The sequence below is a fragment of the Tachysurus fulvidraco genome, chromosome 23, assembly GCF_022655615.1.
Source record: "Tachysurus fulvidraco isolate hzauxx_2018 chromosome 23, HZAU_PFXX_2.0, whole genome shotgun sequence".
NCBI classification, from domain to species: domain Eukaryota; kingdom Metazoa; phylum Chordata; class Actinopteri; order Siluriformes; family Bagridae; genus Tachysurus; species Tachysurus fulvidraco.
In genome coordinates, this window is record NC_062540.1 from 5,302,627 (window position 1) to 5,330,108 (window position 27,482).

The 27,482-nt window shown below is 43.0% G+C and overlaps 1 protein-coding gene across 4 annotated transcripts in view; it reads left to right on the top strand.

Moving 5' to 3' along the window:
- The window catches only part of lrp1ab (low density lipoprotein receptor-related protein 1Ab), a 116,576-nt gene that overhangs the window by 65,587 nt on the left and 23,507 nt on the right, over window positions 1–27,482 (top strand). For all 4 annotated transcript variants that reach the window (XM_027144513.2, XM_047806924.1, XM_047806925.1 and 1 more), the window contains exons 19-56: window positions 197–277; window positions 1,192–1,359; window positions 3,154–3,336; window positions 3,678–3,875; window positions 4,010–4,255; window positions 5,528–5,725; window positions 7,649–7,853; window positions 8,221–8,385; window positions 8,617–8,861; window positions 10,506–10,637; window positions 11,761–11,988; window positions 12,092–12,266; window positions 13,386–13,480; window positions 14,779–14,928; window positions 15,027–15,170; window positions 15,732–15,857; window positions 16,165–16,296; window positions 16,407–16,541; window positions 17,002–17,131; window positions 17,340–17,466; window positions 17,813–17,964; window positions 18,056–18,180; window positions 18,327–18,701; window positions 21,959–22,148; window positions 22,319–22,523; window positions 22,645–22,834; window positions 22,922–23,047; window positions 23,179–23,307; window positions 23,490–23,609; window positions 23,752–23,865; window positions 24,037–24,186; window positions 24,280–24,402; window positions 24,483–24,599; window positions 25,183–25,308; window positions 25,404–25,526; window positions 25,743–25,883; window positions 26,772–26,959; window positions 27,222–27,405. In XM_027144513.2, the coding sequence (XP_027000314.2) occupies window positions 197–277; window positions 1,192–1,359; window positions 3,154–3,336; window positions 3,678–3,875; window positions 4,010–4,255; window positions 5,528–5,725; window positions 7,649–7,853; window positions 8,221–8,385; window positions 8,617–8,861; window positions 10,506–10,637; window positions 11,761–11,988; window positions 12,092–12,266; window positions 13,386–13,480; window positions 14,779–14,928; window positions 15,027–15,170; window positions 15,732–15,857; window positions 16,165–16,296; window positions 16,407–16,541; window positions 17,002–17,131; window positions 17,340–17,466; window positions 17,813–17,964; window positions 18,056–18,180; window positions 18,327–18,701; window positions 21,959–22,148; window positions 22,319–22,523; window positions 22,645–22,834; window positions 22,922–23,047; window positions 23,179–23,307; window positions 23,490–23,609; window positions 23,752–23,865; window positions 24,037–24,186; window positions 24,280–24,402; window positions 24,483–24,599; window positions 25,183–25,308; window positions 25,404–25,526; window positions 25,743–25,883; window positions 26,772–26,959; window positions 27,222–27,405 (6,141 nt within the window). The remainder of the gene's footprint in view (window positions 1–196; window positions 278–1,191; window positions 1,360–3,153; window positions 3,337–3,677; window positions 3,876–4,009; window positions 4,256–5,527; window positions 5,726–7,648; window positions 7,854–8,220; window positions 8,386–8,616; window positions 8,862–10,505; window positions 10,638–11,760; window positions 11,989–12,091; window positions 12,267–13,385; window positions 13,481–14,778; window positions 14,929–15,026; window positions 15,171–15,731; window positions 15,858–16,164; window positions 16,297–16,406; window positions 16,542–17,001; window positions 17,132–17,339; window positions 17,467–17,812; window positions 17,965–18,055; window positions 18,181–18,326; window positions 18,702–21,958; window positions 22,149–22,318; window positions 22,524–22,644; window positions 22,835–22,921; window positions 23,048–23,178; window positions 23,308–23,489; window positions 23,610–23,751; window positions 23,866–24,036; window positions 24,187–24,279; window positions 24,403–24,482; window positions 24,600–25,182; window positions 25,309–25,403; window positions 25,527–25,742; window positions 25,884–26,771; window positions 26,960–27,221; window positions 27,406–27,482) is intronic.

A 27,482-nucleotide genomic window follows, 5' to 3' on the forward strand; every position in this document is an offset into this window, starting at 1 on the left:
TATTGCAGAGCTTCCCTGATGGAAAAATCAGCACTGCCTGCTTCTTATTAATGTGTCGCATTCTGTTCATAGTGGGCATTACAGCTTTAGGCTGTGTATTCTCATTCCCTCTCCCTCTCTCTCTCTCTCTCTCTCTCTCTCTCTCTCTCTCTCTCATTCCCTCTCTCCCTCTCTCTCTCTGCACCCTGGACTGCAGCCTACCCAACATGTTTCCCACAAACCCAGTTCACATGTGCCAACGGGCGCTGCATCAACGTTAACTGGCGTTGTGATAACGGTGAGTAAACCTTTGATCCCAATTGTATGTTCCCAATTCTTTGTGTCTCGTACTACTTTCATTTACTCCATGCGGTTTTATTGGAGTATAAAAATTTACTCCCCACCCCCCATTTTATTGCTGTTTATTTCTCTCGGAGATCTAGAGATTTTTATTTTGTGTGTGTGTGTGTGTGTGTGTGTGTGTAACCAATTTCAACTGACTTCACCCTGGAGTAGTGATGGCCAAACACTGACAACAAACCCTGGCTGCTCGGGACAAGATTATTACCTACCCAGGCTTTTTATTATTATTAATAATTGCTGGCTGGCTGACAAGTAGATTCAGTAAGATGCCATTTTAATTGTTTGGCAAATGGCCAGAGAAAGAACAACAGAACTGGTTATTGAGTTTTGCTGTGAATTCCACCCCCTGCTGTGCTACATATATTAGCTTTAAGCTAGCCAGCTAGGCAGGAATCAGGAACATGCAAGAATATCCGGAGCTGCCGATCAGACTGAATAGAATAAATGAGCATCAACGAGCAATTTATTTCATATTGAGAAAAGAAAAAACGATGTATGCAGTGCGAAGGGAAACAGCTCATAGACGAACATTAGCCAAACGACTTGCCTCTAGAACACGGCGCTAACTCTTAATTACTTAGAGAAAAAAATGCTAGGCCAAATCATTCCCTAAAGCAGAGATTGAATTATGTAGAGAACTGAATTATGAGTAGCACATTGGCGCTTACACTTATGGTTTGTCTAAATGTAACACATCTATAGCTAGCTAGCGTTTGCTTCAGTAGTATGTCGATGAAAGAAAGAAAAGCAAGATAAAATCGAGGGGGAACTACAAACACATCATGTTTCTAGGACTGTAGGAGATGAGTTTAATTGCTGCATGTAGTGACTGCGTGTGCATGTGTGTAGATAATGACTGTGGAGACAACAGCGACGAAGCAGGCTGCAGTCACTCCTGTTCGAGCGTGCAGTTCAAATGCAACAGCGGCCGCTGTATCCCGGAGTACTGGACCTGCGACGGAGACAACGACTGCGGCGACAACAGCGACGAGAAGAGCGCCAACTGCACCAACCAGGGTGAGCGTTCTTTCTTCTCTAGCCTGCTTTCCCAGTCTGCAAAGACATCTGGCTCCTCGGCAGCTTCATTCCACCGAAAACATCTGGAGCCGCCACAGTTTCATTGTGGAACTGTTTAAAGAGGAATCTGATTTCACTTCCTCAATCCTTGTCTGGTTCCAGACTCCACATCCTGGGGGAGAGTATTTTAAGAATGCTGACTTGTCATCACTGAAATACTGCTTCCTGTGTAGCACCAGACTGAGGATTTTTACTCCACACTTTTAACAGACTACAATCTAGCGAGGCGATAATTTTTATCCTCTGTGGTCAAAAGCCTTTGTAGTGCTGATTTACAATGTTAAAAAGAGCTCACGACCAAATCGATGGATTTTTTTTCCTTTTGTCAATGATTACTTGTCATTCGTCGAGTCTCGACCATCTCATACCACAGCTACTGCTTGCGGAAAGTTTGACTCGACACTAAATAGCTATCTGTGTACTGCAGACACCTGACTTGACATTACTCCTCGCCAGTGTTGTGCTAGTTACTAAAAAATAGTAACTAGTTACAGTTACTAGTTACTTCATTCAAAAATTAACTGAATTACGTTATTGATTACTTACACCAAAAAGTAACGCGTTACTTTTTTAAAGAACGTCCTTTAATGTTCCCATTAATGCCCTTTTATGCGTAATGGTCTATACAAACCCAAAACCAGACATCCCAAGTATCCCGGATGTTCCGGGAGTCTCCCGCATATTGATAGAGGCTCCCTGATGCCCGCAAATTAGTTACAATCTCCTGGAATCTAGAGCGAGCGAGCGAGCAAGAGGCGCGCATGCGCGACAGAGACAAACCTTGTAGCGTGTGCACGGTAGAGAGGGAGGGGGCCAATCCTGATTGGCCTGTTTTGGTAAGTCAACCAATCAATTGTCAGTGTGGGCGGGCTATAGCCCATGTGTTTCGGAATTACTGCCGCACATACTTGAATAAACGGAAACACGCCCACAGCGTGTCGTCTTCGTGTTTACACAGGTTGGCATCCACCAATCCTACAATGCCTCGCTGCTGTAAACAGGTTAGGCTGTAGGCTACATTTCAGCTAAAATTAATTCATTTAAAAAAGTAACGGATAACGCACCATATAGTAACGGTAACGGAATTACTTTATTTAAAAAAGTAACGCGTTAGAGTATTAGTTACTGTCAAAAGTAACAGCGTTACAGTAAAGCGTTACTGCCCAACACTGCACCTCGCTCTATGGAAGCTAGGAAGAAGTAGAGCGTAATACTTTGATAACCAAGACGGCTTGAAACCAAACGCAAATAAAATTCCATGTACGAGTCAGTTCACCGAAGGGGAAAGGGCACATTATGGGAAAGATGTACTTTTGCTCCTGTGCTTGTGTTCGCTTTGTGTCAAATCGGTGGACTTTAGCATTGTGTAAAGATCCGATAGAAACCCAGATAGAAGGATTGCTTTCATTTTAGTGTGTAATAAAAAAACGGAGCTGCTTATTATTAAGTGGCAGCCATACTGAGAATTTTGCAATAAGGCTAACTTTTACTTACACCACAAGGCCTCCTGGATTTGTTTCGTGTAGCGATCATGAGTTAAAATACGTCACTGTTTATCCATGAGAATACACACACACACACGCACGCACTCGCTTGTCCACTGATGCTGCGGTCCTTTTGATCTCTGGTGTATAATAAAATACATATGCTGTATTTCCACTATTTTTCTAACCGTGATTAATAAACGTTTCATGCTTCTTTAGTTCTAACACGTCTCCTCGTTCACCTCTACAGCCACACGCCCACCTGGTGGCTGCCACTCGGATGAGTTTCAGTGCCGCTTGGACGGCCTGTGTATCCCCATGCGCTGGCGCTGTGACGGCGAAAATGACTGCATAGACGACACCGACGAGAAGCACTGCGAGGGCGTCACACACACGTGCAACCCGTCTGCGCAGTTCGCCTGCAGGGACTCTGGTCCGTCACCTTGCATTGACGTCTAAATATCTGACTTCATTTTCTACTGTTTTTTGTTTGTTGTTGTTGTTTACATTTTTAATTAATTAGCCTTAAGCAAAATATTCAGCATAAATCTTGTGCTGGTACATGTATGAGGTGGTCATGAAATAATTTTTATAACGTAAGGGTGAGAAAAGTTAATGATTGATGATCACCACTAGTGTTTGATAGAAACATTTATCGCTATTAGATATACTCAGAATTTCATGTTGTTGATTCATAAAAACGGGACCTGCATCTTCTCTCTCTCTCTCTCTCTCTCTCTCTCTCTCTCTCTCTCTCTCTCTCTCTCCCTGCAGCGAAGTGTATCAGTAAAGCGTGGGTGTGTGATGGAGACAGCGACTGTGAGGATAATTCTGATGAAGATAATTGCGAGGCGTTGTTGTGTAAACTCTCGCACCACGTATGCGCCCATAACGATTCTATCTGCCTTCCTGCTGAAAAGCTGTGCGACGGCAAGGATGACTGTCCCGACGGCTCGGATGAGAAACTGTGTGGTAAGCACCATCTCACCCGTTCCCAACCACGTGTCAGCCGATGTCTTAGTACGTCATTGCTGATCATTTGCGTTCTGACGGTGCAGCGCGTCTTGCCAGATTTTGCTAGATTTCCTTCCCTCTTCCCACCGCAGACCTGTGCTCGTTGGAGAACGGTGGCTGCAGCCATAACTGTACCATCGCCCCCGGTGAGGGCATCCTGTGCTCCTGCCCAACTGGGATGGAACTCGGCACTGATAACAAGACCTGCCAGATCCAGAGCTTCTGCGCCAAGCACCTGAAGTGTAGTCAGCGCTGCATCCAGGAGAAAGCCACTGTCAAGTGTGCCTGCTACGAGGGTTGGGCTTTGGAACCAGACAACGAGAGCTGCAAGAGCACCGGTGCGTGCGCGAATGTGTGTGTCTGTGCTCGAATGCGCGTGTCTGTGCGCGAGGGCATCCGAGTGTCTGTGCGCGAGGGCATCCGAGTGTCTGTGTGCGAGGGCATCCGAGTGTCTGTGCGTGAAGTGTATGTATGTGAGAGTGTTTGAGTATTAGACTTGGAATTGCTCTGTATTGGATCAGGTGGGGAAAGTTCATTCCAGCTTTATTTGTCCAGCACTGAATATATATACATATTTTACGTGTAAAAATATATCCGTTCAGGATACCAAGTTGGATTCAGTATGTCAGAGTCGATGCTGGATAAAACTGTGGCTAGAAGACATCAAAATCTTTTTTACCAGAGACGATTTATTTGCCCTTGTTCTGGGTTGCTCCATATTCAGCATTAATTTATCTGTGATGTCACACTGCAGTAGTGCTTACTGGCCAATATCTAAGTAGAATTAACAGTTTTGTTATAGACTACTACGTTTAAATGTGTAATCATTTTTGGCGATACAGTATACAGTGGTTTACTGCCCAAAAAAAAAACTAACTAAGCTTTAGTTCTGCCCTTGGTTTGGTCTCTGTTCCAGATTTATTGAAGAGACATATTAATTGTTTGCCCAGCAGGGGGCGCACGTCCCTTCCCCAGTTCCCATCACCCTGCTCTCCAGCAGCTAAACAGTCACACAACACTCTACACACAGAAACCTAACAGTGTCCTGATTAACCTCATATCAGTCTTGCTGCGATTTTAATCATTCTTTTTCAATCAAATGCACTTGTGGTGTTGCACTAATGACTTAATTATCCAGTTACGATGAATTCAAAGTAACAGGTCAACATCAGCAGCTTGTCAGAGCGGCAATAAAGTCGTACGTCCTGATCAAACTAGCGGTGAAATAATTTTGTTGTGAAATAATAGTCACCTTTTAATAAATCATAAACGATGATAAATCATAAAATCACTCCGCTCTAAATGATAGTCTGTAGTCTTGGAATTGTGTAGTTACACTTGGCTGGGCCTCTTGTTTTTTCGAAACCTTGCCCCATCCTTTACAGAATCGAGAGTGAAAGTGAAACAATGACTTTCTTTTTCTTTACTATCTGGGTGGAATGTTTGGATACCTACTTGGGGAGATGGATAAGGGAAAGGGATGAACTTTCTGTAAACCTGAAATGATTTCTAGTGTGAAGTAACCCATAAATAATAGCTTAGCTACTGCTGGGATTGGAAGATGCTAGGAGATGACAAAGAGGTCTCTGTGTTTTCTCTGTCCAATCCAGACCCTTTCAAGCCCTTTATCATTTTCTCCAACCGGCACGAGATCCGTCGCATCGACCTGTACAAGGGCGAGTTTAGTGTCCTGGTTCCCAGCCTGAGGAACACCATCGCCCTGGACTTCCACCTCAACCAGAGCTCCCTCTACTGGACCGACGTGGTGGAGGACAAGATTTATCGTGGAAAACTGTCTGAGAATGGAGGTGAGAGACTGTCAAGGAAAATATCAATTTGTGTGTGGGTGTGTGGTTATAATAATAATAATATTTCTAACAAGCACAAAGTACTTTAAGAAATACAGAATAATGTGTAGAATTTTCTGCTTCTCAGCTTCCAATGTGACACCTCGATATAACAAGCGAGCTTAACCATGGATGTTCCTTCTTAAAGGAGCCGCCTGTAATTGTTGACGCCTTCTACTATTTGATCCAATTTTCTTATAACTGTATATTTTGTAACTTGCGTTTTGCAGAGATGGAGCTTAGCAGTAGCGTTTCTCTTGTGGGAGGAGCTAATTTCTGGCCCAGAAAAAATCTCAATAGCAGTAAAGCAACTTGATCTGGAATATTTATTTATTTTATCTATATCACGGGGGACCATTTTAAATAAATAAATAAATAAATAAAATAAAATAAAATAAACAAACATTAGCACCTTACCTGTATGATTTTTAGATCGAGGTCTAGAAGCAACTCAAACTCCACTTTCGCAGTCGGTTCTGCTCGGTGCACTTTTTTTCCCGTGGCTGCAAATGTTAATGCCTGAAATAAAATCAGGCTTCATTGTCATTGATATTATATGTACTTAGTGTCGCTGCATGCTGTTAAAGACCTGAATAATAGCTTGAGGTGAAGAGAAGATTAAATCTGAGATAATAGGGTTTAGTCATTTAGCTGTAGGCTCTGTATGCGTCTGAACAGGACCGTCTTTGATGAAGCGTTTTATCACAACACCCCCCCCCCCAACCCGCTTCATCTTTGTGGGTTTTGCGTAAGCCGATCCTTCGTTTCAGTACATCTTAATTTCTTAATTGTTTTTGCACCGTAAGCACAAAACATCAGCATGCCCCTTATCTGGAATTTTGTCTTTGTGCTGCGTTTATAGTGCTTACACACTGACATAAGCAAGTGTCATGCACAGTGTTCTCAACACACATACACACTTAAAACGCTCTGTGCAGCCAAAAGTGTCCAACTCTGATTACAGATCCACCTCACAGCTAGTGGAATAAGCAGTGCCAACATGGCTGCCAGCGGAAAAAGAAAGCAACAAAGAGCTTTTCTCCTCGACTTTCCGAGTGCAGAGGCCACCTTGTTTCCAGCTCCATAATAAACAGGCTGAGCACTGGCCTGGCCTCCTAATTGTGTGTGTGTGTGTGTGTGTGTGTGTGTGTGTGTGTGTGTGTGTGTGTGTGTGTGTGTGTGTGTGTGTGTGTGTGTGCGCGCGCACACTCTGTGTTACTCAGCCTGTGAGAAAGATAGCGAAGGACAAGGGAATGTGTTATAGAATGCAAGGCTGAAGATGCTTTACGCTCACTCGCCTCAGTGGTTACTGAGATCCAGATCCCAGATCCAGACTCTAGATTTGCAGGACTTGCTTGTATTTCTTATTTCTGATGGTGTCTATCTATTATTTCACATTTAACTTTATTACTTAATTAGGTGAAAATATTCTTCCCATCTTCTGTCAAGGTGGTGTGCAAAGGAGCTAAACAATCTGCAATAGACCTACATTTTGGTTTTGTACTGAGCTGGCTGGCAGGATGGAAGGCCAATGTTTTTTGTTTTGTTTTGTTTTGTTTTTTGACTAGACCTTGATTAGATTATTAATTCCACTGTGAGAGAGAATTTTTCATTCTGGTTGGTCAGACGGTTTTGAGGAATCGAGTTTATTTTAATACGCTTGATCTAATTGGCCATTTTTACAGTAACTTGTATTAGCCTGCTGAATTACTTGAAGTACTTTTACATAATTTAAGTAATAATTAACTGACAAATCTTTTTAGTTAATGAAGCTTTATGGAGGTCTACAGTGAGTCTTTACCTCATATTCTGAGGTAAAGCTTTTCCTTTAAAGTGATCCAGTTTCTTCTTATGGAATGAGTTTATATATTTTTCTGTTCGCAGCCTTGACCAGTTTTGAGGTGGTGATCCAGTATGGTCTTGCCACGCCAGAGGGTCTGGCTGTGGACTGGATTGCTGGAAATATCTACTGGGTGGAGAGCAACTTGGACCAGATCGAGGTGGCCAAGCTAGACGGCACCATGCGCACTACGCTGCTCGCCGGAGAAGTGGAGCATCCGCGAGCCATCGCCCTTGACCCACGTGATGGGTCAGACACACACACACACACACACACACACATACACGATCATATAGAAAGGTTGATTTCCTGCATTTATCTCCATGTTACCCAGCGGCAAGCCTGGCATCCTTTCAACATGTTTAGTCCATTCATTCATTCTAGTGAACTGGGAAAAAATATCACAAGAAAACCTTAAGGTTAAAAACATTTGCAACTAAACATACACCCTTGAGCTTAAATGACCCAATTTAATATGGAGATCTATTGAGCTTTGCTGATGGACCCGATTATTCCTGGACTATTTAAAAAAACCTTATCTTTATTATCTGAATTTAAAAGCATTATGATATATTTGCTAAGTTCTTATTAATAGAATTAATCTTTTTTTTTCCAGTATCTTGTTCTGGACCGACTGGGATGCAAGTTCTCCACGAATCGAGGCAGCTTCCATGAGCGGTGATGGCCGACGTACCATTCACAGAGAAACAGGAAGTGGTGGCTGGCCTAATGGGCTCACTGTTGACTACTTGGAGCGCCGTATTCTCTGGATTGATGCTCGGTATGTGCGATACACCTAACATCCATCACACAAATTTCCTTTATTAACTAAAGTATCGGAGGCTGATGGGATCTTTATTTATTTATTTATTTGTTTGTTTGTTTATTTATTTATTTATTTTAGGATTTTAAATTTTGCAGATCTGGTTTCAGTATTTCATCCCAACTTACTGACAGTAACATTATTTCATAATATCTAATATACCCCGATGTACACTAAAACCTTCTTTAGGTCTGATGCCATCTACTCCGCTGCTTACGACGGTTCGGGGTTGATCGAAGTGCTACGGGGACACGAATACCTGTCGCACCCGTTTGCCGTCACCATGTACGGGGGCGAGGTTTACTGGACGGACTGGCGCACAAACACTCTGGCTAAAGCCAACAAGTGGACGGGGCATAACGTTACAGTGGTGCAGAGGACCAACACACAGCCGTTTGACCTGCAGGTCTATCATCCATCCAGACAGCCTCAGGGTCAGTACTGCCAAAAAATAATCCAAATAATTGGAAGTTATATATTTTATGGTGTATTTCCTTTATTTTTCAACACCAAGTGCAATTATGAATGGTAATGTCACCCGTGTACTGCTTTTAAACTTCCTGAACTGTCCTACACTAGGTGTGTGTGTCCTGTTTCTATCATTCCTATCAAACACTCATGCGTGTATACACATCTGTACACGCATGCATTCACTTCCCTTGAGGCGTGACTGACCTTTCCATTGCTTCATGGGCCTAGCGTGTGTAAAGCAAAGCTGTGGTATTTTTCTCACAGTCTGCTTGAAGTGTGAATGAGACGGAGTCATGAACGAGAAGGTCATTTCACACCACACTGTTGCTGGAGCTTTTCTCAAGTGTTTTTTGATCACGCCTTTTCTGCGCCTCGCACACAAAACCGTACAGACTTCTGATATAGTCAGCGATTCATTTTTTTTCTCTTCCGTCCAGGCCGTCACTCGAAGCATAAACTCAACAGATATCGAAGTATCAAATCACATCCTTCCATTTTTGATGTATTTGTCATGATGTTACTTTTTTTTCTAAACTGTAAGAGTTAAAGATTGAATTGTGTTTTAGGTTGATGGCACTTTTGTACATCACTTTGGATAAAGACGTCTGCCAGATACCGTAAATGTCAGAAATGACATTAGTGGTGAAGACAGTATTGGCAATGACAGTAACATTAACAACATTTTTGATCATGCCAGCAGCGGTAAAGTGTATAAGAGTAATAATAGTATTGATCATCACAGTTGTTGGTAAAGACAATAATGATAGTAACAGTTACATTAATGACAGTGTCCATCATGACCGTAGCAATAACGACAATAATGGTATTGACAGAATAATGAGTGTCCGTCATGACTGTAGCAGTTAAAATCATAGTGGTAACTACAGTTACATTAATGACCATGTCCATCATGACAGTAGCAATAACGACAATAATGGTATTGACAGAATAATGAGGGTCCATCATGACTGTATTAGTTAACACAATAATGGTATTGACAGAATAATGTGTCCATCATGACAGTGGCAGTTGAAATTATAATGGTAATGACAATGTCCATCATGACCGTAGCAGTAAAAAGACAATAATGGTAATTTGAATTATTGTAATGACAAATCTGTACAGAAGCAGTAAAGTCTAATGGTAATTACAGTTATGTTAATGACTGTGTCAGTCATGACAGAAGCAGTAAATGCAATGCCAAACATGCCTCTGACAACAGTAACCGTGATGATATTAACATCGACGTGTCTGTCAATGGAGCCGGCAGCAGGAACGGAAGTAACCAAAAGGACGCTAAAACATAAAGGAGATTTAAAGCTAATTATGCTAATGACAATAACATTAACAGCTTATAACCACTGTAATATTAACGACAGTATAATTGTTGGCAGTGTCGATAATAGGCAGTAAAGTTGATGGAAAATCAGTGTAGTTACTGTGTTAATGGTGTTAATGGCCATTAATACATGGTCATGGTATACAGGTGGGATAACGGCAATGATGCAAGAATGACAGTAACAATATTTCTCTTTAAGAATTATTTACGATAAAGGACACATTTTCCTGTTGATTTCTGACCCTATCGTTGTGCTTTCACTTTTCAGCTCCAAACCCCTGTGCTGCCAACGGCGGGAAGGGCCCGTGCTCTCATCTTTGCCTCATCAACTACAACCAGACGTTCTCCTGCGCCTGCCCTCACCTCATGAAGCTGCAGGCGGACAAACACACCTGCTACGGTAAAACTACCGAAGACATCAGCATTTGTGCTGGCTGTGGGGAGTTATCTTTGTGTTGTGGGAGTTGTCCTGTTTACCACCACACACACACACACACACACACACACACACACACACACACACACACAGCACAGTTTGTGATTTAAATAGCTAATTTTGCTGATGCCTCAGAAGCGCTGTCACTCAGTGTTTTAGGTTGTCAGGATCAGTGTTTTGTATTCCGCAGCATGGCCTGTTCTCTGTGCTACACTGAGTCCAGGTCGCTGTTTAATATTCCGCAGTGTGGCAGCGGTGTCCTGCTACACTGAATCGGGAAGACTGTTTAGTATTCTGCATGTGACCTGCTCGGAGTACTGCGCTGATCTCACATCAGTACTGAGTGTGTTACAGAGTGACCTGCAGTGTGCACGTGTGAGGAGAAACCCGACCGAAATACGCACATGCACACTATCGCATCTTCCATTATTAACACTGAAAAGAAGCTGTACACCATGTATATGTTTAATGTACTATACTTAGATTTATGTCTCTCTGTCTGTTCGCCCGTCTTCTCCATTTCTACCTGATCACTTCCTCTGACATGCAGCTTTCTTTGACTCTTTATTCCTTTTCTGTCTCTCTCTCTGTCTATATACAGTAGATATTAAAATCCATTGTTAAAATGGTAGGTTTTTGTGATCGAAAATGATCAGAGGCTCTCTCTCTCTCTCTCTCTCTCTCTCTCTCTCTCTCTCTCTCTCTCTCTCTCTCTTTCTCTTTCTTTCCTTCTTTCTCTATCTCTCTTGCTTTCTTTCTTTCTTTCTTTTTCTTTCTTTCTCTCTCTCTCTCTCTCTCTCTTTCCTTCTCTTTCTTTCTCTCTCTTTCTTTACTATTCTTTCTTTCTCTCTCTCTCTCTCTTTCCTTCTCTTTCTTTCTCTCTCTTTCTTTACTATTCTTTCTCTCTCTCTCTCTCTCTCTCTCTCTCTCTCTCTCTCTCTCGTTGGGGTTTGCTGTTGTTTTTTTTTTTTACTGAAGTGACTGTTATGACATTGATGCATGTAAATGTGAGAAATCTTTCTAACATGAATAATAACTGTGCTGCCTTTCATAAAGTTGCTCTTTTCTCTTTTTTCCTTGTGCTCAGAGTCTCGTCAGTTCTTACTCTACGCCCGTCAGATCGAGATTAGAGGAGTGGACATCGAGAATCCATATTACAACTACATCATCTCCTTCACCGTGCCTGTAATCGATAACGTAACAGCAGTAGATTACGATGCCCAGGAGCAGCGCATCTACTGGTCCGACGTTCGCACGCAGATGATCAAACGAGCCTTCATCAACGGGACAGGGGTGGAGACTGTGGTGTCGGCCGGTATGAATCCAGCCTCTGATCGTTGTTTTTAATCGTTATCTTTGCTCACTCATTGAACTCCAAGGAACTGAAGTCATTTTGTCACGTTGTGTTGCTGTGTTAGATATACCTAACGCTCAAGGCTTGGCTGTAGACTGGATATCCAGGAACCTGTTCTGGACCAGCTACGATACGAGCAAGAAGCAGATCAACGTGGCCCGACTGGACGGCTCCTTTAAGAACTCGGTCATTCACGGACTGGACAAACCACACTGCCTGGTGGTACATCCCATGCTCGGGTTAGTACTAGCTGCATACACAAACATCTCTTACATACTAAGTTTTGTCTTAGTTTTAAATCCACAGCTATGATTGATAAAGATCATAAGTTTTCATCCTATGCCTTTCTTTCTTTTCTTATATACTGTATATAATTTATTATTATTTTTATTTTTTACTATACGTGTATGTGAGAAATAGAATCGCAAGGCGACGTGCATTAATATAGACGGTACAAATACGATCTTTATGCTGATGAAGCATTATGTGTCTGACAAAAAGCAATTTTGGATAGAAGATGTAGCATAAAAACGTTTTTTCTACACGTTGTGTTTGAGCACAAGGTGATGCCATGCTGTGCTAGTAGTAGATTTCAGACAAAAATTCTCACCGCCGACCTGAATATGTGATCTGCTGGACCCAGGCACCCAGCGTAGTCAATCTGTACATACTTGTGATGTGGAAAAACACCTAAATACCATGAAGTGACCGAGTGACGTCCTTCTTTAACTCGCCCTCTGCTCGGTTTTTGTTAGAACTGTTTGCTTGAAAACAGGATTTGAAAGGAGCGGATGCCTGGGCCATATGCTTTGGCTGTTTCCAAAGAAAACAAGAGACTGAAATGACATTGGAACCTTTGAAGGAAAGGATGAAGGGACGGGAAGAAGCTGTTTGTTTGTGAAGAAAGAGAGTCTGGATCTTTGATGTTGCAAAGCAAAGAAGGGAGAGTTTTACCACATAGGTTTTTGTTTGGGTTTTCTGAGGGTGGTCGTGGCGTTTAGGTTTACAGATCACAGATCACGTCGATCATGATGGGGATTTTTGCCACAGTTTTCAGGACCTGGCTTTGTAAACAGTGCCAGTTGTAGTACGTGAAGCATACGTGCAGGTTTTTCTATTGAAAGCAGCAGTTATACAAAAGAAAAAAAAAGGATCAAAATTAAAACCAATCTGTATGCATGTTTTCCTGTAACTTCTTTCTAGATTCTTTTTTTTTTTCATTAACTGTGAAAGATTTATTTCACATCAAATGAAAGGCCACTAAGGTTGTGGAAACTCCTGTTAAATAAGGAACGAGCTTTTGCACTTCAGCTTGCATGCTGCTTAACTGCTTAATTTTGCAAACTATTTTTCTTCAGAAAGCTGTACTGGACAGACGGAGACAACGTCAGCATGGCCAACACAGACGGCAGCAACCGCTCGTTACTCTTCACCGGTCAGAAAGGTCCAGTTGGTGAGTAACCAATTAAAATATATTAGTGTTTAGTTTCTGTACTTTTTGCACACAGGATTCCAAGCAGCAAAGATAAATAAATAAATAAATAAGTAAATAAATAAATAAATAAATAAATAAATAAATAAATAAATAAATAAAAAGCTCTGTATACTACATTACACTATGCACAAAAGTGGCATGTAAACTAATATATTGTTTTATACCACAGCACTGTTGCAGTAAGTCTTCAATACAATTAATCTGAATCTGAGTGGTCTGAATATTCTGGTGATGAAACGATAACGATATGTATCGCGAGAGACACGTGATCGATATCAATAAAAAATGTGTTTGATAAAACGTTCGATATTTTTTATTCTTCGTCAGAAGGAAACCGAGGTTGCGAAGCAAGTTTGGTTGCATTAACAAAGGCACTCGCTCTCTGGTAACCTAGCAACTCCTAGGGAGTGACACGCTAACAGCCAATCATGTAAAAGTATCAATTTTGGTTGCGCCATATCGTCGTCTCGTGCTGGTCTGCTGGATTCCTCTTCAGTAACCGGCGACTGATAAGCAGAAACTGAGCGCTGCAGCGAGCGAGGAAATTGTAAATAACAGAGGAAAAGTCAGCTCGCCAGTATGGCAGTTTTTTGGATATTATAAGTCTGACCGTAGTCACACCAATGTCGCCTGCAAATATCGGCCAGACCTAATCCTAGCTAGTGCCATCATTCATACGTTTAAGCTTTTTTTTTGTTTCGCAGCACACGTGTGTATGGTGATCGCTGCATATGGAACGATTACTATAACGCGGGTCATTCTAAATGTGTAATAATGTACATTGATCAGACTTACCATTAAAACCACTAAAATGCAAAATAAATAGCAATGATTCTCTCATTATAATGGCTTCTGTAAAGGGGTGGGTGATATTACGCAGCAATCGACTAGTCAGTTCTCAGAAGTTGATGTGTTGAAAGCTAGATAAATGGGCAAGAGTAATGATCCAAGTCATTTTGAAATAATACCAAGTAGTGATGGCTGGACGACTGGGTCATGGAATATCCAAATCAGCAGGTCTTGTTTTTGTGGTCCTGGTATGCAGTGATTAGTACCTATGAAAAACACGGTCTAATAAACTGGACATCCATTTATTTCCCAATGATCGCACTGCCCAGAGCTGAAATCTAAACGCACCACTATTTTTCTTGGCTTCTCTCTACTGCATAATTCCTTTGATTGCGTTTTTGAGTCCACTGTGGATTTTACGGCAAGGTGGATGCAGCTCATTCCTGCTCTTCGCTGGTGTTTAACAGGGCTGTCTATTGACTTTGATGAGGGGAAGCTCTACTGGATCAGCACAGGCAACAGCACCATCAATCGCTGCAATATGGATGGCACAGACCTGGAGATCATCGAGGGTGTAAAGGGCAAACTCACCAGAGCTACTGCTCTCGCCATTATGGGTGAGTACTTCTTTAGTTCTTTTACCAGCAGCTTTATTTTTTTAAGTGTCTTTATCTTTATGCCAGAAGATCCAACTGTATGTTATCTCTTTTTCCAGGGGACAAGCTATGGTGGGCGGACCAGGGCACAGACCAAGTAGGCACGTGTGACAAGAAGGACGGAGGCAACTGGAAGGTTCTTAGGAATGGCACGTCTCCAGTCATGCATATGAAGATCTACAATGAGACAGTCCAACAGAAAGGTGATTCTCTTTTCTGCCTTTTATCATTTCTGAGCCAAAGAAACACAGTAAGGTGGGAAATTGGAGTAGCTGCTAATTAATGGTCACATGGTGACAATAAAGGTGACTTGACATGATTTTTCCTTTATTTGGTCTTCTGCTGTTATAGCCAGTCCACATCAAGGTTTGATGGCAATGAGGCGTGATCAGTTTAGCTTCGCTAGGACCATCGTTCTCTGATTTTCACCCATATTTCCTCCAACTGGATCTCTTGACATGCATCTGAATGATTTTATGCATTGCACTAGTGCCACCCAATTGACCGATTAGATAATTGCGTGAACAAGGACGTTTACTGCTGGCTAGTAAATACTATTATATGATCATCTACAAGCAGGATCCAGTTCAAGTATAGAACTGAAGAGGATTGTTAAGATGTTTCTTCAGGTACCCAACAATGCCTTTCTGGCAAAAATAGGATTCGAACTCAAAACGTAACGTGTCACGCTCCCACGCATTCTCTCCAGATATATCTCTCGGTGGCAGTACTAAATTTAGAACCACTTTTATTTTGTGTTGAAGGTACAAACTTGTGCACAAAGAACAACGGAGACTGCTCTCAGCTTTGCTTGCCCACCTCACCCACCAGCAGAGCCTGCATGTGCACAGCAGGCTACAACCTGAAGAGTGGCCAGCAGTCCTGCGAAGGTACACGTCTCTCACCGTCTGACACCATACAGACATGCACCGATGGTCAGATATGTCTGACATGCACCTAATTGTCTCACTTTGTAATCAGATACTACTGACATGGTAGTCAGAGTGGAAACTTTAAATGCTTGTTTTTCCTTTTCAGAAAGCGATTGTCAGACTAAACTACTAGAGTTTTTAATTAAGCTACATGGAAAAAGAAACGTTTTTCAGTTTTGGAAGTCCCTGCTTTCTTGCTTATGTTGCTTAGTCGCAAAACATGTCCCCAGTGACCTGAATCCTGTCTCTCTGTGTTTGCGGGTAGGTATGGGCTCATTCTTGCTCTACTCGGTGCACGAGGGCATCCGTGGAATTCCTCTTGACCCGCTTGACAAATCTGACGCCCTCGTGCCAGTGTCGGGAACGTCTCTGGCAGTGGGCATCGACTTTCACGCCGGTGAGTGTGAATGTCTCATTTACAGCTAAAATCTAAAACGTTGTATTTCTTTGTATAATGTTGTGTGTGTGTGTGTGTGTGTGTGTGTGTGTGTGTGTGCGTGTGTGTAGCAAATGACACCATCTACTGGGTGGACATGGGTCTTAGCACCATCAGCCGAGCCAAAAGAGACCAGACTTGGAGAGAGGACGTGGTAACAAATGGCATTGGACGTGTGGAGGGCATTGCTGTTGACTGGATCGCAGGTTAGGATTGATGTCTTACACACTTACATAGTGTGTTTTTCCCCCACTGCATATACATATACATATATAACTCAGGGTCCTAGTTCAGACTTGCACATCCTTCACATCCCATTGTAGGCGCTCTGAGTTATAGGCATTGGGGGGCATTACTGTTCTAGTAAGTTATCACATCTGATCTGGCTTTTTATCTATCTATTATCTATTTAATTAATTAATTAATTAATTTTATATCAGAAATATGGCAAAAACATCAGTTAGAAGCAGCACAAAAGCCAATTGATGTACAAGACTTGACATTATTAATTATTACACGTTTTAACTTTTTTCCTTTAGTGTTGACGGGGCTGTTTTTGACAGTGCTTTATACTCTTTGCTGAAATGGTAGCAACATTAAAACTCGACATATGGAGCGGTCTGTAATTGTTTGCTTTGCTTGATGGTGTGTTATTACATTGTGCAGGGAACATCTACTGGACAGACCAAGGCTTCGACATGATCGAGGTGGCCAGACTCAACGGCTCCTTCCGCTATGTAGTCATCTCCCACGGTCTGGACAAACCTCGAGCCATCGCAGTCCATCCAGAGAATGGGTGTGTGTGTGTGTGTGTGTTAGTGTGTGCAGAGAATTCTGCAATCCAAAACCGGTGTTTGTATTGGGCAATGGAGCTTTATTAGTGTGGAAATGTTTACACTGCAATAATGATTAGAGTCGGTACACTGCCTAGCAGTAAAAGTGCTCTGGTGGATGTTGTCTTATCATTGTTGCTTGTCAAGGTGAAACCCTTTCTTGTATCCAAGGTACCTCTTCTGGACAGAGTGGGGTCAGTACCCACGCATCGAGAGGTCTCGGTTAGACGGTACAGAGAGAGTTGTCCTGGTCAATGTCAGTATTAGCTGGCCAAATGGCATCTCCATTGACTATGAGGTTTGTACATGAACAACTTGGTTTTATTGCTGCACCATTATAGCACAACTGAAACAAGCAGCAACATATCGTATAACAAAGTCCTTCTTTTTCCTTTTCTTTTTTTTTAATCCCTTCACTCACATTATTTGATAAAGAGACTTCTCTTTTATAGCTGCAGATTGGGTGCTGGTTTATGCTTTAAAAAAAATACAACAATTTTTTTTAAATCGTTTAAAAATGTACATAAATCCTTTTGTCACAAAATACTATTAATGCATTAATATTAATGTAATTGTAACGAATAATGAAATATGAATGGAATTTTGCTCTAGTTAATTTTGGTGTGTGTCCATGCAATTTCTAGGAAGGCCTGCTCTACTGGTGCGACGCTCGCACAGACAAAATCGAGCGTATTAATCTGGAGACCGGCGGGAACCGAGAGCTGGTTTTGGCTGTTCATAACATGGACATGTTTGCGGTTTCTGTGTTTGAGAACTACATCTACTGGAGTGACAGGTGAATCATTGTTGTTCTCTGTGTGTCCGAATATTATCAGATTAGACGTTATGAGCACTCAAATGAACAAATTGTCTTCTGCATCATCCAGAACACATGCCAATGGTTCCATTAAGAGAGGGAATAAGAACAATGCCACCGATATGGTGTATCTAAGAAAAGGCATTGGTGTGCAGCTCAAGGATATTAAAGTCTTCAACCGAGCCAGACAGCAAGGTAGGACCACTGCAGTAATGTCTACAATGTTTTTCAGATTATCCAACACAAGCAGTAACCGGTTGCAATTTTCGAGACTAATTTTCTAAATCAAATTTAAAGCCTTAAAATGGCTCTAAAGTGTAATGACTTGCTCTGTCTCACAGGCAGCAACATCTGTAAGGACAAAAACGGTGGCTGTGAGCAACTATGCCTATATCGTGGCAACGGAGAACGCACCTGCGCCTGTGCCCATGGCATGCTAGCCGACGACGGAAGCTCCTGTCGCGACTACGACGGCTACCTGCTGTACTCTGAGCGGACGATCCTGAAGAGCATACACCTATCGGACGAAACCAACCTCAACGCACCCATCAAGCCTTTCGAAGACCCGGATCACATGAGAAATGTCATCGCTCTCACCTTTGACCACCGGGGTGGAGGCGGCAAAGGAGCCAACCGCATCTTCTTTAGCGATATCCACTTCGGCAACATTCAGCAGATCAGCGACGACGGCTCATCACGCAAGACCGTTGTTGAAAGTAAGCAGGTGTTTTAGCCATACCTTAGAAATGACCGGTATGAAGATAATTGAAAATATCTCAGGAGTATATTTATCTGTGGACGAACCATGCTCGGTGTAGGACACCACGGTATTTAATCTTCTTATGGTTGCCAATCAATACAGAATATGCAATACAAGATGCACAGAGCCATATTTTTCACCGGATTGTAAACATTGATATGTGAGGTGCTTGTGAGCAATCAGGTTTTCATAGTTTTATAAACAGAGCAAAGCAGCTATTTATATGTCAGTAAGCAAACACAAATACCATATTGGAGTCTCGATATAAATGAAAAAAAAAAAAAACAAGGTCATCAGGGTAATGAACACATTAACACATGAATCATTGATGGATGAAGATAATGAACCCGATGTGGTCTCCATCTTTTATAGCTGAAGTTTATAGTCCCCTGCTTGTCACTGGTTCCATAAACCCACAAGATTCTTTGAAAAATAGCAGAACAAGGTTTCAACACCAGTGTCTTTTGCTGCAATTATGGAGGTGGGGTTTCCAATTCGGCAGGGTTAAAGGGCTGTACGTTGTCCCTGCTTTTCTCTCGACAACACACAAGCCAGCGCACTACCATACTGTCCCAACAACGCACCTTAACCAGCAGCTCCTGGCGGAACTTCCGTGACACAAAAGCATACAGCAGTGGGTTGATCATGGACGATGACGTGGCCATTAACCGTGCCACCAGTGCTAGAGAATTAAGCCTGTTTGTGCTGTCGACACTTTTACCAATTTTGCAGAACATGACTATATAGGCAGGTAGCCAGCAGACTGTGAAAACGACAACAAGCATGGCTGTGGTTTGGGTCACCTGCTTCTGGTAGCGTTGCAGCTGCAGAGCTTGCCTCTGCATGCTAGTCCTCTGCAGGAAACTGTAGAGTTTGGCGTACATGAGGATGATGACTAATAGAGGCAGGACAAAGCTGAACAAGAAGAGGGCAGTGCAGTAGACCACTTGGCTGATGTCACTGAGGAAGGCAAAACAGTGTGTTACAGCGTACGTCTCCAAGTTGCGGAAGGCGAATTGTGGAGCAGCCAATGCCATCGCCGGCACCCAAAGTAGAACTGCTGTGACTTGAAGCCAGCGCTTCATCCTGGAGCGGTATGCCCAGGTCGGGTGTACCACCGTCAGATAGCGTGTTACTGCTAGTGCAGCTAGGGTGAAGGCACTGACAGTGTTACCGGCCACTCCTAGGAAGCTGACCGCTTTGCAGAGGAAGCATCCGAAAGGCCAGTTGCCCAGAGCAATTGCAGCTGTGTGGAAAGGCAAAGAGAGCAGTAACAAAATGTCCGAGGTGCTCAAGACCAGTAGTAGTGTATCAGTTCCATGAAAAGTGCGAGACGCTGTCTTCCACCTCCTCCTTACTAAGATGAAGATTACCAACGAGTGACCCAGCAGTCCAATCACAATGATGACTGTGTCTAGTATGGGCACTAGTGCATGTTGCATCTCCCAGTCCATCTTTGGTACCCAGCTACAGTATGGCTGCCAATCAGTGCCTTTCTCCTCAAGCCATGATGTGTTTTGAAGGTCTGATAACGATGACTGTGAGGGACTGTGCAGTGACGCGATGTACCTGGGGTTGCCACTCCTCCCACCTGTACACACCCACACACACCGAACCAATAACTAGAGCTCCAACAAGCGTAATGAGTCTACATTTATTAGCAACTGAGAGATAAGGCACATTCTGCATCGACACATGCTCGATCATCGAAGTCTCATGTCTTAGTTATGAGCTATTTTATAGTCCTTGTTTTTTTGCTTGGGAAAAGAAAAGTTTGGGATTTGCAAACAAAACTTTTTAAGAGTCACCAAATGCACTATCCAGCCTTTTTCTAGTCGTCTTAAATCTGCTGTATGCGATTTGGTGGACGTCACAGATCAGTGGGTCATAGATCGTTGATGTCCAGAAACGGCGCTGAAAACAGCCGGTGCTGCTTGTTGGCTGGTATTGATTTTGCGAACCCAGTCAGCCATGCAGAACACAGCTTACCCGGGCCAGGTTCCTGCTGGGCTATAGTGAGAACTATCGATTTTACTTTACCACAACCTTCATCTGTGTTGTCAATATGAAGCCTCTTCAGGACTATTATTTCTTATCTGTGCCCTGGCATTCCAAAGCATAGTAAAAAAAATAAAATGATAGTCTTATTTTGTGGTGCTTCTCATATTGATAAATGAAAAGACCTCATCATCGAAGCCTCCTTGAAAGATGAAATATCTCTGTCTGCTTTGTCTTGAAAGACAGAGTCTCCCTGTCTCGATTGTCTTAAAGGTGGAGCATCTCTGTCTCTTCCATTTTGAAAGTTGGAGTATCTCTGACTCCTTTGTTTTGAAAGGTGAAGTATCGTTTTCTCTCTTTTTCCGATGTGATTTGTATGGACAGATTTTGTCCATATATACTGACTGGTTCGTCATCTCTGCTACATGACAACACAAACTTGGACGTTTTGTAGCAAATGATTTATCAGCGATCTTTGCTAACTTTACATGAGATTTTTTTTTTGCCCTGCCTTGCTAGGGTCATTTGCTTCCTCGTGCAATCTCCATGTTTTATTTTATTTTATTTTCAGCTTTCTGTTTTTACTTGTTATTTTATGGTTGGGCAAACACAGTCACGGTCCTCTATCTAAGTGACGTCAACGGATAAGGGCTGAGATACGGCACAATCCTCCCTCATAAAACCTATATGGCTGGAGTTCCTTCTTCATTTATTAACCAGTGGAAACATTATGCCTTAAAGAATGACAGCAGTTCCTTGGGACTATTTCTTATTAAGGGAACACGATCAAAAAAAAGTCTTTGAGTGTTATTTTCTCCTGTAGCAGAGCTAGGCTTGAATATAGGGATCACTTGACAACAGGGTGTGTGTGCACAGGCAAACCATCCATGAAATGACGCCTGTACACAATGCAAACAGCAGCAGCGCACACATACTAATAGAGGCATGCTGACTGCTGAAGGCTCTGCGTGGCAAATAGTGCTAAATGAAATGTTGTTTTTTTTTGTTTTTCTTTCCCCTGGGAAAAGCAATAGTCGTTGACACAAAGCAAGAGCTGAATATTGTAGTGGTGGATAATTTACCAGAACATAAAGTCGAGGTCTTAGCCAACACGTTATTTAATTTTAAAGTTATTACTGTCGTTTGCTTTTATTGCATGAGCTTTCACTGCATGTTCTCTGCTTTATATCAGCTCTGTCGACATTTTCTTCTTAGATGTGGGCTCAGTGGAAGGCTTGGCGTATCACAGAGGCTGGGACACACTCTACTGGACCAGCTACACCACCAGCACCATTACACGCCACACAGTGGACCAGACACGCAGTGGCGCCTTCAACAGGGAGACCGTGGTCACCATGTCCGGAGATGACCACCCCAGAGCCTTTGCTTTAGACGAATGCCAAGGGTGAGGAATCTACACCAGTGTAGATCCATGCCAACTTGGATCTGTGTTAAACTGGTCTTTAAAGCTCTCAGCCTAAATTCAATCTATTTTTTTGTTGTTCATATGTTATATTAGCTATGTTTCCATGCAGCTTTATCCTTTAACAAATCATCAGCATTCTCTGCTTTCAGTTTGATGTTCTGGACGAATTGGAATGAGCTGGCTCCCAGCATCATGCGCTCTTCTCTGGCGGGGGCTAACGTGCTGGTGATTGTGGGTAACAGCATCCGCACGCCCAACGGCCTTGCTATAGACCACCGTGCTGAGAAGCTTTATTTCTCTGATGCTACGCTGGATAAGATCGAACGCTGCGAGTACGACGGCACGAACCGCTTTGTGAGTGCTCCTGTGTGTCTGCGTGTGTGACTATCCTTTAGAAATAAGAAGCAGGGGGGCAAGTAAAAGGCTTTCACATTTGTGTAAGTACATTTATACCACTGTGTGTGTGTGTGTGTAGGTGGTCTTGAAGAACGAGCCTGTGCACCCATTTGGCCTGGCTGTGTATGGCGAGTACATCTTCTGGACAGACTGGGTGCGCAGAGCCGTGCTTAGAGCGGATAAATTTGGCAGAGACATGAAAGTGCTGCGTGCTGACATTCCCCAGCAGCCCATGGGCATCATCGCCGTGGCCAAGGACACCAATAGCTGTGCGTTTCATCAAACACCAGTTCAAATATTAATAGCATGAAATCTGATTGGGTTTAAAGCTGATCTATGCTCTGTGTGGTGCCCAGGTGAGTTCTCTCCATGTCACACCAATAACGGTGGCTGCGAGGATCTATGTCTGCTCACCTCCGAGGGTCGGGTCAACTGCAGCTGCCGTGGAGACCGCAAATTGGTGGAGGGCAACGTGTGCGTTGGTGAGTGCCACTCACATGTGCAAATAATCATTCTTTTCTTTTTTTTTTCCCCACTGCACTTTAAAGATCGGCCAAGAAGAACTTGACCCTTTAGTATCAGTTCAAGTCTCTACATGTGCTTTGTTTCCCAGCTGAGAACACCACATGCCACAGTGTGGATGAGTTTGAGTGCGGAAATGGTGACTGCATCAACTACAGCCTGACATGCGACGGTCGCGCTCACTGCAAAGACAAATCCGACGAGAAGCCGTCTTACTGCTGTACGTGCAGTGTATCTCTCTCTCTCTCTCTCTCTGACTCGTGTTTGTACTTTCAGTGTCATCATACATCTTTACACGCTGTGTAATTGACACTTGCTTGATCATAACGTTTGCTTTTTTTTGTAAACCAAAGTTTGTGTGCGGTTGTTGATGTATTGCTGGTGTTGATGCATTTGCTGCAGCTAATCGTGGCTGTAAGAAGGGTTACAGGCGCTGCCTCAATGGACGCTGCATCAAGCACAGTTCCTGGTGTGACGGCACAGATGACTGCGGAGACCGCTCAGACGAGCGGCCTTGCAACAGTAAGTACAGAGGGAATGTTTGTAAAAGTAGAATCTTATGATGTTCTACTCTTCTCCCTGTGTCTATTGAAATAAACAACGGGCTGATTATTCCTCCAGGTCTGCTACTGTATGATGTCTGTATGTTTCTGTACTTACCCAGTGACCCTGTGCAATGCGTCTGAGTTCCAGTGTAAGGACGGTTCCTGCACCACCAACTCGTCCCGCTGTAACCAGGTTGTAGACTGTGAGGATGCCAGCGATGAAATGAACTGTAGTAAGTATTTCCACTTGCTCTTAATAGCGTAACCAAAGTGTCTTTGGCAACTCGAGCACAATTCTGTACTATACTATTACAGAGAATGGACACTATTGCTTCAGATGATCAGCAAATAGTGCAGGAAGAAAAGTATTTATTCATGAATATTTCATGCGCTCGCTCCCTCAGGTCCAACAGATTGCCACAGCTTCTACTTGTTAGGAGTTAAAGGTATTACCTTTCAGAAATGTGAATACACCACGCTCTGCTACGCGCCTTCCTGGCAGTGTGACGGCTCGAACGACTGTGGAGACTTTTCTGATGAGAGGAACTGCCCAGGTCAGGCATGCATACCTAAATGCTCTGTGGGTCTAAAACACACTTTATAACCCAGACGTTTAGACATTTCTGGATTCACTGTGTCCATTACAGAGAAAAGGAAGCTGAAATGTCCTGTGAACTTCTTCGCCTGTCCCAGCGGTCGCTGTATTCCCATGAGCTGGACTTGCGACAAAGAGAACGACTGTGAAAATGGAACAGACGAGACCCACTGCGGTAAGTGACGAGTCTGGAATCAGCCGACGATCGAGTTTCTGCTTCAGTCTCATGCGCTGTGTTTTTTTTTTCCTGTATAGATAAGTTTTGCTCGCCGACACAGTTTGAGTGCGGGAATCACCGCTGTATCTCCAGCTCCTGGGTGTGCGACGGCACCGACGACTGCGGAGACGGCACAGACGAAGGCAGCCGATGCAGTGAGTCATAACAGCTGTCGGCATGCTTGTGGGTGGAGGTGGGGGCTGGGAGTTGGGATGGTGGGATTGTTTCCAACCGGGTGGTGTTCATCTTAACAAAATAGCGAGAAAGAACTGAATTCTCAGTTCTGATTGGTCAGCTACAGAACAAATATAAATGCACTTGATCTCCTTAGTAACAGCTAATTTTGCATCGATTCATATAGCACATAATCTGTATATACATAATACAATATATATATATGTTAGAATTATATACATCTCTAAGTCTAATGGCTTTTGGGAGGCGTCTCCCCTGACGATTCTTTGTTTTTTGAGACAAACGATATTTGGATTTGATTTCAATAAGATGACAAGCTGAGTTTTCTGTCTTATTAAATAAAAACAAGAGCTAAGTGAGCAATGGACCGTTGTATAAAATTCACAACAGTGTGTCTAACACTAACCGCATAAAAAGTACCAGTTGGCTTTATACCGGAGGGAAAACTACTTGATATGGAGCGTCCAGTATGACTTATGATCTTCAAAACTTCAAGCACCTGGATGTTTTTTCCGCTTCACACTTTACACAATGTCATTCCAGGTTCGAAGACGTGCAGTCCCGAAGCCTTCCACTGCCCCGGCTCGCACTGCGTGCCCCAGCGCTGGAAGTGTGACGGGGACAAAGACTGTCCAGATGGTGCTGATGAGGGTGTGCAAGCTGGCTGCAGTAAGTGTCCACTCACAAGTCCTTTTCGTCATTGACCTTCTTTATTTATTCATTTATTTTCCCCTGTTCTTACTTCTCGTTGCTTCTTGTTGTAGCGAACAACAAGACCTGTGACGCCACAGAGTTTCAGTGCCAGAATAAGCAGTGCATCCCCAAGCATTTCGTGTGCGATCACGACATGGACTGTCGCGACGGCTCGGACGAGTCTCCCGAATGTGGTGAGCGTGTCCGTGTGCATCCTCATCAGCCCTCGTCCCAGCATGCAGGACACGTGCTGTGATTCAACGAGACCTTGAGACATGAGTTTAAAAATCAAAACCTTTAGGGATACATCCGTTGTATTGGGTGCTGCTGAGTGTTTACTGAGTGTTAAAGTTAAGTTTAAAAAATTGTAATGAGCTGTTGTGTGATGTCACCTGTCATTTTTCTAACAGAGTACCCCACGTGCGGTCCCAATGATTTCCGCTGTGATAACGGCCAGTGCCTGAAGCAGAAGAGCTGGGAGTGTGATGGCGAGTCTGATTGCCATGACCACTCGGACGAAGCCCCCAAGAACCTCCACTGCACAGAGCCAGGTATCAACATGAAGATGTCTTTAACTTGTGCCAGAAGTTTATTCCAAAATACTGTCGGATTCTTGGTTCCGATTTGTCCAAAGTTTTTAATTAAGTCCTTGTTCTCACATATCACTAGTTTTTATTAATTCACCAATTCTAATGTTATTGTTTAAGTTACAGACATTTTTTTTTGTCCTTATTGGATCTGCTGTCATATCTGTGTGAAAATGGAAAGCACAGAGTTATACGTGAAGCCATAAAAAGCTCTTGGTCATAAACTCCCTGGCTGGAATCCAGCTGTGCAATGCGGTGTGTAAGCTTGATGAAGGGGTTGATGGTGGCCTGTTTGCCGCCTCATTGACGTTGCCCCTGCCTGGAGAGATTGACCGCTTCGACAAACACATGGGACGTGGCGTCTCTGCAGTTCAGTTTTAATCGCTTCTTTAGGTAGTGAGGAATGAGGAGGTAGCAGTGGTGAAGTAACGCCGTACTTAAAAAGGGAGTTAAATTTTTACATACATCTTTGAATGCTGATTCCGATAATAGAAAATTGTATTTGGGCATTTTTTTTATTTTTATTTTTTTTTTTAATCAATACATTTTTTTTTTTAATTTTTTAATGGATTTGTTTGAATTCACAGAAAAGTTAATTGAGGGTTGAAGTTGAGGGTTGAGAGAATTATGGCGCTGTCCAGTCCTGAAAAGCCCCGACTAACCTTATATCATTTGTTGCAGCTTTATAGATACAAGATACAAATTTTGGATTGTTTTGGCTTGGACTCTAACAGTAAATGTTAAAAACTGGACAAATTTTGATCAATTGACGGTTATCATCATCGATTAGACTTTTGAGTTAAATTGTAATTCTGATTGTCTTTGTGCGTGTTTGTGTGTGTACGTTCACAGAGAAACGCTGTAATGACTCGGCACATCTGTGCAACAACGGGAAGTGTGTGAGCGAGCATGCACTGTGCGATTGGAAAGATGACTGCGGCGACGGCTCAGACGAACACAACTGCTTCGTCAACGAGTGTCTCAACAAGCAGCTCAGTGGCTGCACACAGCTTTGTGAGGATCTGAAGATTGGATACAAGGTGTGTGTGTGTGTGTGTGCTTGCTGTGTACACATGCTGTTTTGTATCGGTTTTGTTACTGTTCACACCTTAGGCATGTTTCTGTCCGATTTTACAACAGAAACTAGCAAGAGATTTAGATTTAGAGATCAATATCAGTGATGTATGTAATGTTCATGGTGATGTTTCTGATGGAGGTGATGTGTAGCGGTTTTGAGAGAAGACAAGCCACCGATTGAACTTTTTATTAATTTGTATAACTTTTTTCTTTTTTGTTTCTCAGTGCCGTTGTGAGCCCGGATTCCGCCTGAAAAAGGATGGCAAGACGTGTATGGATGTGGACGAGTGCACCACCACGTACCCTTGTTCACAGCGTTGTGTCAACAGCCACGGTAGCTTCCACTGCTTCTGCGTGGAAGGTTATGCAGTGCATGCTAACGACCCGACGCGCTGCAAGTCCTCTTCTGGTATGTACAGTACACTCTCTCTCTCACTCCCTCTCTCACTCACTCTCTCTCACTCACTCACACTTTCTCTCTCTCTC